We start from the raw sequence: 12502 nt of genomic DNA, 5'->3' as shown, positions 1-12502 counted from the left end.
TCATCTTAATATACGTTTGTCCTCCGGAAAAGTTTGTAGAAAAGTTTAAATTGGATAAATATGGCTATTGATGGTGGTGTGCTTGGCCCCAGCTTTTCAATTACTTCTAAGAAAGCAAAGCATTTTGAAAAGAATGTGATCAATTTGTTGCACTTGCTCTAACAAGGCGAAATTGCCACCTCATTATCCAGCCAAACAAAAAGCAGTGCTAACTGGGGAGTAACCGATTTTAACTGGCAGGTACCAGGATGGAAAATCATGCCTCAATTTGCATTTTTTTCTGGTAGCTACCAAGCAGTGCAATAGAAGACTTCACTACCCCTCTGCTGTTCTCTAATGCTGTGCACTTTGTAACAGAGTCGAATTCCTTGCTGAGTTACCAGATTCCAGGACGGCTCTTGGAAGGGAGCTAAAGCAGACTTCGGCACAAACTGAAGGCACAGTCAGAGAATCATAAAACCATTTCAGTTGGGAAAGACAGTACCACAGTATCACAGCACATTAGAGGTTGCAAGGGACCTCCAGAGATCCTCCAGTCCAACTCCTCTGCCAGAGCAGCATCACCCAAGGTAGACTGCACAGGAATGCATCCAGGCAGGTTTTGAATGTCTCCAGAGAAGGAGACTCCACAATCTCTCTGGGCAGCCTGCTCCAGGGCTCAGGCACCCTCACTGGAAAGAACTTTCTCCTCATGTTGAGGTGAAATCCTTTATGTTCAAGTTTGTATTCATTGTTTCTTGTCTTATTACTGCACACCACTGAAAAAAGCCTGGCCCCCTCTACTTGACACCCACCCCTCAGATACAGATAGACATTGATCAGATCCCCTCTCAGCCAGGGCTCTCAATCTCTCTCCATAGGGGAGATGCTCAAGTCCCCAAATCATCCTCGTGGCTCTCCCTTGGACTCTCTCCAGCAGGTCTCTATCTCTCTTGAACTGGGGAGTCCCAAACTGGACACAGGATTGCAGGTGTGGTCTCAGCAGGGCAGAGCAGAGGGGGAGCAGAACCTCCCTAGCCCTGCTGGCCACACTTCTCTTGCTGCACCCCAGGATGCCATTGGCTCTCTTGACCACCAGGGCACATTGCTGTCCCATGCAGAACTTGCTGTCCCCCAGCACTCCAAGGACCTCTAAGTTCACAGAGTCCAACCATCAGCATAATACCACCAATGCCATCAAACCGGGTCCTGAAGTGCCTTCTCCACAGGTGCTGTGAACACCTCCAGGGATGGTGACTCCACACTCTCATCCCTCACTAGCTTTGCTGGTCCCAGCTCTGCAGCTGAGTTCCTGCAGCACACTGCAGCTGACTTTCTCATCCCAGAGCACAGTATGTGACAGAGAAGCATGAGCTGCAGCACGCTTTGCTGTGGCTTCAGGGAGAACACCATGTCTTGCTCTTTCTTCAAGGGGCACAGACAACACACCCAGCAAGGTGCCCTTGAGGTGATCTAATGACTTCCACAGGAGCAGCAGGAACAGTGGCACAAACATCACACACACATCCACAGGGCTGCAGGAGCACTGCCTGACTGGCAGCACAGGGACACTTAAAGCACTAAGTGCTGCATCACTGACGGATGCCACGGGATCTCTGCTCCCCCATCCCCATTGGTATTGTGAGGGAGGCTGAGAACAGCTGGAAAACAAAACCCATATTGCCAGTGTGCAAGGAATGGGTCGACCCTGGCTCCTGGGGGAACATGCTGTATGTGAGCTCACTGGATAAAAGCCATGGCTGCAAGCTGCCTGCTCTTGATGCAGCCCTGGACATGGCTGATGGGCAGTAGTGGGTCTCTCCACAAAGTGCTAGACAGGTCTCTGGATGCTTCAGAACGTCCCCATCCCTGGAGACATTCCAGGTCAGGCTTGATGGGGCTCTGAGCAACCTGATCTAGATGGAGATGTCCCTGCTGACTGCAGAGGTGTTGGCCTAGATTACTTTTAAAGGTCTCTTCCAAGTCAGTGCATTCAATGTGGCTATGATTCTAATAAACCCATGGAGTACAGCAGCCAAGCTCAAGAGTTTGAGAGAAAAGGCAGCAGAGCATAGCACCACTGAGAGCAGCTGTTCCTGGGTGGCTGCCCCAGGTGACCCTGCTCTGGCAGGGCTGTTGGACTTGATCTCTGGAGGTCCCTTCCAACCCCTAACATCCTGTGATCCTGTGATCCTGTGATTCAGGTCCTGAGAAGGAATGAAACAGCAAAGCCTCCAGGATCTTCTGCTTCATCTGGGAGCTCTGCAGCAGGAGGTGGGATACCAACCTCTTCCCTGCTTCCAGCAGGCTGACAAACATCACCCTCACACACACACACACACAAAAAACAACCCAAAACTATTTATGCCCATGGAGAGCTCAAATGTCAATTAGGCTGCCTTCAAAATGCTGGAATTCCAGCCTCCCTAGATATATTGCTCCACTATCCAGCAGGCAGACAGCATGTTCTCAGTGGAGGCAAAATTATTGGGCTAAAAAATGAAAAGTTAAGCTAGGAGAGAAATAGCAATGACATTTCTAGGGGCTGACATTTCTGCACAACGTGGTGAGCTATTAATTTGCTAATTACACATGTAGCACTATTTCATTCCATACTCCAAGCAACAATTTAAACTGAACCTGAAGATTAAAAAAATTGCTGGCTTGGAGTTCTGTTGTGTTATATTTTTTTTTTTTAATTCACTTTACTACAGTCTCTAAAGTAAATGAAGAAGCTCTCTTTTCATGGCTTACTCAGGAAGGCAGGTGAGAACCTCAGTAGTCAGACCCTACACTGCCTTGGAGCAACATTCACAGTGGCCATAGAGTCTCCATCAGATCCAGAATGGATCCATTTGTAACTAACTTGTGGATTCCCAAGGAGACCTCTGTCCAGAAACACCACTGGGCTTTGCCATTGCTCTCTCCTCATTCTGTAGCATGCTGTTGGAACACCTGAATTCACACCTGGAGTAGGGCAACTGCTAGGGTGCTCTCAGACCTTCTCTATATAAGGAGTTTGGGAAGAGATCACACATGTAGGTGTAATACCTTCTGCTCCTCCTTCTTTAGGTGATGATTCCCTAAACCAGCTTTTAATTCCTTTATTAAAGAGCTAATGACCTAAAAAATGTCATTACCCCAGACCTCTGCTGCCAAGTAATTTTCACCAACCCAAGAGTTTGGGCAGAAGAAGAAATGTTTTATTTCTTCGTGAGCCATCTAGAAGTGAAGGAAGTATTTTTATTCTTACTTGTTTTTCTCAAGACAATGCCAGAATGGCCTGCACACAGCAGGCCAAAGCATCAAGCCAGGTTTCCAATGTGATCTCCATTTCCAACAAGCCAAGCCAACATGACAGTGGCCCTCAGCTGACAGCAGACCTATTGTCTCTCTTTTTCCCCCCCTACCTTTTTTCTGCTCCCCTTAATCTCTTAGCCTCCTTGCTTTTTTCCCTCTTGCTTAGAGTAAGACAGGTCCCTAACATAGGGTTCTTGTCCAAGCAGATCCCAGCAGAGACAAAGGCCCTGGCCACCCCCAAGCCATCAGCAGTTTTGCTCTGTGTCACCCAGAGGACAAATGCTCAAGGTCCAAAGGAAACACTTCCACCACCCCTGCTATATTCAGCCTTCACTTCCATATGTCCAACAGCTTCCAGGTTCCCAGAAGAAAGACTGAGAGTTTTGTGATGTGGAACATCAAGCTAAACCCAACCCAATGCATAAAAAAGAAGAATCCATCTTTTAATGCCTCAGTTGGTTTATTTTTTATCAGCGTAATGCAAAGGCCAAATTCAGAGGTGCCACTGGGGCTATTTCTTTCTCTCCTTGTTCCCAGTTTCTCAGTATTTATTTGAATAGTGTCTGTAAAAAAGAAATTAAGAAAACAGCAAGGGGAAAATTGGGCAACTCCAAGTCACCTGGCAGCACTCACTACACTGCACAGCCTCTAGAATTAAGCTCCTAAATTCTACAATGGTACTGAGTATTAGGAGGAAATCCATGTGTGGGTGATTTAGAGCTCTTTAATTATTACTTTCTTACTTCCATCTGTCTCTTGAGGAAAGCTGCTCCACCAGCAGCCACCTCCCAAGCCTTGGGAAGCCCCAGGCCAGCGTTTGGCCAGCCACAGGCTCCTCCAAGCCTCCTGCAAATGGACACAGAGGCATCCCTATGATGACATGCAAGCAGAAAGCAACCAGTCACCTTCAAATGGAGCTTTAAACAGCCAGATGTAACCAATATCCCAAACTATATTCCTTGAAGGAAAGCTTATCTAAGTGTATGTAAGAGACCCCAGCATAAGAGGGACCAGAGCAGGTCCAGAGGAGACCACAATGATCAGAGGGCTGGAGAACCTCCCCTGTGGGGACAGGCTGACAGAGTTGGAACTCTTCAGCCTGGGGAAGAGAAGACTTCAGGGAGACCTTAGAGCAGCCTTCCAGTACCTGAAGGGGGCTAAAAGAAAACTGAGAAGGGACTTTTTACAAGGGCTTACGGTGACAGGATGAGGGGGAATGGATTGAAGCTTGAGAACAGCAGATTTAGACTGGAGATTAGGAAGAAATTCTTCACAGCGAGGGTGGTGAGACACTGGAACAGGTTGCCCAGGGAGGTCATGGTTGGCTCCTGCCTGCAGGTGTTTAAGGCCAGGCTGGATGAGACCTTGAGCAACCTGGGCTAGTGGGAGGTGTCCCTGCCCATGGCAGGGGGTTGGAACTGGATGATCTTGAACCCAACCCAACTCATTCCATGGTTCTATGACTCTATGCCATAAATGTGAGCACATACTCTTGGTTACAAAATGTCCACACAAAGAACTTCAAGAAGCTTTCTTGTACTGATGCCTTCACCTTGTGCAGACATATTTTGGGTACATTAGAGAACAGGATGCATAGGACTGAAAATTCCACTGCTCAAGCTATGTCCAGCTGGTCTAGGATGCCTCCACTGCTCTCAGTTCTAGTCTGAACACGATTCTTTCATAAGCTACCAGTACACTGAGATGGAGCAAGCTGTTATTAGCTGGCTAATGCCTTTCACATGGAATTCTTTGCTGCAGCCAAGCAGAAGCTCACAAAAAGATGTCAGGCCAAAAGTCCCTGCTCAGCCTCCTGGGTGGCTGAGAGGAAGAGGCACAAACCTTGTTTACAGAGATGAAGAGGAAAGTGGGTGAGTTGCACATCAAATACATCTAAACAGACTGGTAGAGAACAGAAGAGAGGCTGAGCTATGAAAACTGAATGTGTGAGGCAAACACTGTGATCTCATATGTGACACAGGAAGGTGCAGTGCCTATGGCTATGGAGAGCCAGGGAAGATGACTGTGTGAGCCTGGGAGAGCACCAGCACATCTCTATAGGAAATCACTGAAAGCTCCCAAGGCTGCCAGCAAAAATTGACTTTCCTCCTCAGTTTCTCAGCAGATCTTGCAGTGACATCTTACTACTGCATAGTGAACACAGCAGCCCTGCACATACAGTTGGACCTAAAAGAATAGCAGACATTAATTAATTGCTATTTGAATAGTGTGTAACAGTCCTACAAGTGGGACCTGGGAAGCGCTGACTCAGCTTTGGCACCTCTGCTGCTCTCAACTTTCTCCCCAGCTGCCTGGTGCCGAGAGCTATGGTTTTAGCCATACCCAGTGCCTGGTGTGCTGTTTCCCATGCCTGGCAGGTTGAGGTAGAGACTGCAGCAGCTTTGTTTTCCTTGTCACTGCCAGCTGTACTCATGCTCTCTGAGCACAATGAGGGGATGCAGGTGATCTTTCCCTTTTGAAAGTCTCCAGGCATGTATATTTTTATTCAATTTCTCTGAAAGGTCAGCACCACTCAGATCACTTATCAATGAGACTCCCTCACCTATGCATCATTTTTATGTCCTGGCATCAGTTTTCCTGGTTCAACAGTCAGCTCCTAATAAAAGAGGATGACATGTATTAGAAGCAAAGAAAAATAGCTGTAATAATAGCACTCCAGTCCTACTTACTTGTCTCTTAACCTCCTTCTTTCAAAGGCTCCCACGCTGCAGCGCTCACAAGAAAGTTACCATTGAATTATCTACCGGAAATCCATTGGCTTGTATTGCTGCTTTGGAGCTGCAGAGTGCAGGCCAACAATAACAGATAACTCTTCCCAGATCCCTGCCCCTCCTCTCTCTCTAAGTATGGGTCTAGAAATACAGCCAGTTGCAGGCGCTGAGTCATTTTTCAGCTGAGCTCCCAGCTTCAGACGGAACCTCAGCTGCGGCTGGCAGCTCGCTCCCCCCAGAGCATGCAGCTCTCCTGCTGCCCCCCTGCTCCTCACTGCCATTGCTCTGGGGAAGCAGGTCTACAAAATGCTCACTGATGATGAAAGGTAAACCACAGAATCACAGAACCATTCATGTTGGAAAAGACCCTCAGGATCACCAAGTCCAACCCAGAACCCTACTCTGAAAAGCTCACCCCTAAACCATAGCCCCAAGCACCACATCCAAACCACCTTTAAACACATCCAAGATTGATGACTCCACCACCTCCCTGGGCAGCACATTCCAACGCATGACCACTCTTGCTGGGAATTTTTTTTTCCTACTATCCAGTCTAAAGCTGCCCAGTTGTAGCTTGAGGCCATTCCCTCTTGTTCTATCACTAATTACTTGTGAGAAGAGACCAGCACCAACCTCTCTACAGCCTCCTTTCAGGTAGTTGCAGAGAGCAATGAGGTCTCCCCTCAGACTCCTCTTTTCCAAACTAACCATCCCCAGCTCCCTCAGTCACTCCTCGTAAGATTTATTCTCCAATACAATAAACAAAATCCCAGCAGCAGAGGCAAAACCATCAACGCCACTCTCTCCAGCAGCTATTTAAGCAGGTGACTGTGAGCATTCACACATCCAAAAAGTGCTGTTGTGGTCCCTCTTCCAAGCAGCAATTGTCTCCCTAATGGATGGCATGGAAAAATCTGCTGTCCCCCATGAGGAGGAGATGCTCCCCTCATTACAGCAATGGTCTGTAATGAAAAGGATGCAGATTCAGTTCCCTGACAGCTACCCCAGGATGAGATTTCTTAGAAATCTCACAGGTATCCCTGGGTTTCAGTCCAAGGACCTAGGTGGCTTTTAATGCCACAATTAAAATTGCTATGCTTTCCCTAACTTCACACAGGAATTATCAAGATTGATACATTAAAGAAGGGAGGATTCATCAGGGAGCTGGCAGCACACAGCTTTGGTATCTAAAGTGGATGGAAATTGGGGCTTGGGACAGGGTGAGTAAAGCCTTTAGCCTAAAACCAAACTGGTTTCACAAAGGATTGATTCAGGAGGGTAGAGAAACAGCCCTGGTCTGCTCCCTTTGTAAGATGTAATGAGTTCTACCTCTGTCCACCAGATGCCATTTGAAAGGGCACAGATCACTTCCCAGCAGAGGAGAGCTGGGTCTCTTCACAGAATCACAGAATCAGGGAATCAACCAGGTTGGAAAAGACCTCCAAGATCATCAAGGCCAACCAATCACCCAACCCTATCTAATCAACCAGACCATGGCACTAAGTGCCTCAGCCAGGCTCTTTTTAAACACCTCCAGGGATGCTGACCCTACCACCTCCCTGGGCACTACATTCCCTTGGGCAATCTTTCTTGGAAGAACTTCTTTCTAAGATCAAGCCTAAACTTCCCTCTGCACAGCTTGAGCCTGTGTCCTCTTGTTCTGTTGCTGATTGCCTGGGAGAGGAGACCAACCCCCACATGGCTACAACCTCTCTTTAGGTAGTTGTAGACAGCAATAAGGTCTCTCCTGAGCCTCCTCTTCCTCCTCCTCTGCATGGCATGCTGGCAGGGCTTCCCTCATGCCTGCTGCCTTCATAGCTGAGCTGGGGCAGATACACTGCTCTGGTGTTCTGCATGGACAGGCAAGACAAGGTCACAGAGGTGTGTTTTAAAAAGCACGTCTTGTGCTGACCTTGCAGTCTGGGCCTTTAACCTGCAGCCTGTGCTATCTCATTTCTAAGAGTAAGCACTTAAACAGTCTTGGCCTGGATCTTCTTAATCAGCCTAACACCACTTTTACAATGCTCTGGACTGAATGGTGTTTAGTGGTAAGGACAATCACCCTCTTCCTTTATTAACAGCCAACACTGAGCCACTGTGTTTAATGGGAAAAGTCATCCTGGGCTTCACAGAGAGCAAGATCAGGTTTAGGCTCCTGTCTAGATGGAAGGACTCAGAAGTATCTATTAAGAAGTGTCTCAAGCGCTGAAGTCCTTTGTATTCCTTTGTCTTCTTAATGAAGACACTGCCAGGAGTCAGACTTTGGAGCTTGTCTCCCTGTTGAGTGCCAGTGCAAAGAAGAAACAGGAATTAAGATCGATTAGAGTCATTTTGGCACTTCAAAAGCTCCTGTGCTGCATGTCCTTGCCACTGCTCCCCCCTGTAGCTGCTAGGAAGAGCTGCAAGGACTGGAGCAGCAGTAACTTCTGGAAGGCACTGCATCTGCTGCAGCAGCACCACAATAAGTAGACCATTTCCAGTGAAGCTCATCCTCATTAGCTTCCTGTGAAAGCAGAACCCCATGTCAAATGTGCATCACCCAGCAGGGCTTCTGCTGGTGCCCTGTGTGGGGAGAGGAGCCAAATCACAGCCTCAGATGAAACTTCCACAGGAAGAAGAATTATCTGAGCAGCAGAAACATTGCTCTGCAGAACTGCCATTGAACAAAGGTGGGGAGGCAGAGATTCCTCTCCCCAGCAGCATGGAGCACATGCATTTGAAGAGCAGCTAATATCTACTTCATGGGCTTTTAAAACAGAAAATAATGTCCTTTGCTATTACTTTAGATAAAAGAGTGCCACGATGAGTCCGGGGACTTTGTTCAGTGTGGAATAGGATATTAAACAGCAAATGTGTCAGTTATGTTATTAAATCAAACCCACAACCTTTTTAGATTAGCTTTTTTCTTTTTTTTTTTTTTTTTAATCTGCGACACAGCACCTTATAAACAAAGTCTTCCTGAAGTAAGGGACTACAGGGCCTGGTGCTGGAAAAAAAGCAGATGCAATCTCTAAGGCTTTGCTTAGATGCAGGAAACTATCAGCAGTTCCCAGGATGGACAAAGCAGGATGAGGCTGAAATGCAGCCTCCTCTATCCCCCTCCATACATCCTCTGAGTTGCAGCCAAAGAAACTCACCTGAACGACCTCCAGCTTGGACACCTGCTGGGAAACTTTGTACTCTGGTAAATGACAGATATTGCTGCTCTTTGCACAGACAAATCAATGTGTCAGACATCAAGGGCTTCACAAACAACACTTTGAACCTGTAAAGAGATGGAGCTCACTAAAGGGGATATGACAAATGTCATCATTGACTGGAACAATTACTGGTTTTCCTCATATCTTTATAAAAACTGCCATCCATCTTATAGCTAGCAGAAGGATTTTATTTTTTCTTTTTGCCATCTAGGTGAGCCAAGGCAAAGTGGGTTTCAACTGGAATAGTCACTTGCTTTTACTACTAGGATCACTGTATGGATTTTGCACATGGTGAGCATCAGGATGCTCTTGACTACCCTGTGCTTATTGCTAGTTCTTTTTTGCTCATTTCTACAAAAGTCAAACACGAACACAAATATTATTTAGCTCCCCAGGGAGTTATGAACTGTCCCTGTTACTGATAACAACAGGAAATGAGATCTGTGCCTGTTCCCCTTGCTCAGCATTGATGTGGTAAAATCATAAAGCAACTGGAAAACGCAGAGCCTGCATCTCTAAGTGCAAGGCAAGGGACTGGTTTCAGCACTATGCCACCCCAGTCTGACATCCCTGTGACTCCAGCAGTTCCAAGTGAATCACAGAAGAGCTGTGAATCAGACCCCTGAAGCAGCTCCTTCTTCTTCATTTTCCAGTTCACCAAAGAGCTCTGTCCACAGCAGTTCAGCAACACACTTTTGCTGGTCTGACTTGAACAAAGTGCTTCACAGAATCACAGAACTGTCAGGGTTGGAAGTGATCTCAAATATCATCCAGTTCCAACCCCCCTGCCACGGGCAGGGACACCTCACACTGGATCAGGTTGCTCAGAGCCACATCCAGCCTGGCCTTACAAACTTCCAGGGATAAGGCTTCCACCACCTCCTTGGGAACCTGTGCCAGTGTTTCACCACCCTCATGGTGAAGAACTTCCTGACATCCAATCTGAATCTCCCCTCCTCTAGGTTGGAGGGGAGATTCCCCCTAATCCTGTCACTACCTAACACCCTAAAAAGTCCCTCACCATCTTTATTCTAGCCCCCTTCAGAATCTGGAAGGCCACAATAAGGTCTCATTGGTGTCTGCTGAGCAGTGGGCCAGATGCAGCACTACACAATAAAGCAGAAGTCATCTACCTCATCAGAAGACAGGAAGCTACACTGGATGGGCCACAGCCAAGGACAGATGCTTCAGAAGAAGTTAGGCTTTTGCAGGAACACATGTGAATTTGAATTTAGGTAAGAAATCATCCTCCTGTTGTGGAAACTGACCTCAAAATATTCTTTTAATTAGCATTTTTGAAGGACTTATGAGTCTTTCCTAGCAGGAGTCGAGCAACAGCATCCTCTTTGGAGGGAAGCATTGGCTTCTCCTACTTGGACATCTCAAGGTGACAGGACAGATCTGTCCTCCCAACAGCCACCAGCATGACAGATCTGCAGCACATCCTGCTGCTGGCAGAATCTGGCAACATCTTCTTGACTGCTGGACAGTACTGCAGACCCATCCTGAACTCCAGAGGGTACACATCAAAGGGCAAGAAGAGAAACACAAGAAAAGGACTGTGGGGAAGAGAAGTATGATTTTGATGAGAAGGAAGCCAGCACAGAAGAATAGAGAAGATCCCTGTGGAGTTACCAGGTGGCACAACTCACCAACACAAAGAGCAGAGATCAGTGGCTGCTGCCCAGGACTAAACACTCCACTCACACAGGATATTGGCCAAAGAAAAGTCCTCAAAACAGCTTTTAAAAGCAGCAGTTCCTGGGCATCAATGCCCTCTTGTCCTCCAGATGTTATAGAAACCAAAGACCTGAAGTAACTCTATTAAGTGGTCCTGGACTACTGGAAATACCAGACAAATAGCCAGGACTGTGTCAGTAGGGGCTGGAGATTGAAGCTTAACAAGAAATTAACAAGCTTAAGACAGTATTTAATGTTTAGTCTCTTTAAGTCCTCCATGCTCTTGCAAATGCTTTTGCCCTCAAATGCTTCAGAGAAGAGCACCTTCCCTTGGTTCTTCAAGGCTGACCACATAAACAAGATTTATGTCAGGCCATGAAGTCAGAGTGACAGAACTCTCCTATTCTGGCAGAAAATGCTACAGGACAATCTGGCAACCCAAGGCAAAAATCCACAGATGAAGCAGTGCCCAAAACCTTCCCCAGGCTGTCAGTCCTTCCCTTCATTATTTCCTCACCTTGTTTGTCTCCTGACCCTCCTGCGAGGTGGAAGCCCACCATGGGAAGGTGACACTTTGCTTCTATATCCTGACCATAAGAAATTACATTTCAACCCACCACAATCCCTAACTCTGCCAGAAGACTCTAGCCTTCAGCTTCCATTTGAGTTCCTCATGGATCGCTGAAACTGTTCTGAATCCCACCACTGGAATATCTCTGCAAGGCTGACACAGAACAACCCAAGTCCATGTGTGTGCAGAGGCATCAGCAGCTCAGCACAAAAAGAAGCATTTTGCTTCAAGTGGCATGAAAAGAAAAACCAAGCCTGGGAAGCTGTGCTGCTGTCAGCTCTATGAACACACTGCAGAACTGCAGCTGAAGAAACGAATCAAGAAATGAGGACAGAATGGAACAAGCACTGAAGATGTTCTCAAGCACTGCCTGGTTCTGCAGCACAGCCACTCCAGCAGCCCCGCGCAGGCACCCAGCTGGGCTGGTTTCAATTAGTGGGGCCCTCACATCACCACCCCAGCACCATCTTGAACTAATTGCTGAAAGGCATGTAAGGCAGACTTTGTGCAGCCATCTCACCCTCCTGCAAACCACCCAGTGCCCACAAACCACTCCAGAGGACGTCAGAGCGCTGGGAGAGCCACAGGTGAGGTGAGCGCTGGTGCCCCGACGCCGGAGCCGCAGCACGTCCTGCTGCAGCATGTCCTGCTGCAGCATCCCTGACAGCCCCTGCCTCACATGAGCAGCTTTTGTGGACGAGCTGCTGTGTCCTCTGACAACTTCAGCAGCACGAGGCCCTTGGAGGACGATGTGCTGGGACTTAATAGCTTGTTGTTCTACAAACTGCTTGGCTCCGTCGCTGGCGTGGAAGAAAAGCATTGGTGCTGCTTCTGTCTCTGCTTCGGCTTTTGGAAATAAAATCTTCCCTCTTTTCTTTCACATTCAGGTCCCTTCAATGAGCCCTCAGTTTTTTCATTTCCCATCAAAACCACAACGTGCACAGCGACTCATGCATAAAAGATCAGTAGCAAAGTGGTGCTGCAGTGCTTGGGTAGAGGTGCACTTGATGAGCGTGGCTGGAGATTTCCAATTTGTGGAG

The 12502-nt window shown here is 47.5% G+C and overlaps 1 protein-coding gene across 1 annotated transcript in view; it reads right to left on the bottom strand.

Moving 5' to 3' along the window:
- LRP1B (LDL receptor related protein 1B) overlaps positions 1-12282 on the bottom strand; it is a 660028-nt gene extending 647746 nt beyond the window's left edge. The window contains exon 1 of the mRNA XM_054381274.1: positions 12009-12282. Within this exon, the coding sequence (XP_054237249.1) occupies positions 12009-12282 (274 nt within the window). The remainder of the gene's footprint in view (positions 1-12008) is intronic.
- Between the last annotated feature and the right edge of the window lie 220 nt (positions 12283-12502).

This window comes from Indicator indicator, chromosome 5 (assembly GCF_027791375.1).
Source record: "Indicator indicator isolate 239-I01 chromosome 5, UM_Iind_1.1, whole genome shotgun sequence".
Lineage (NCBI taxonomy): Eukaryota > Metazoa > Chordata > Aves > Piciformes > Indicatoridae > Indicator > Indicator indicator.
Note: the sequence above shows the minus strand (reverse complement) of the source record. Positions and strands in the feature narration are given on the sequence as shown.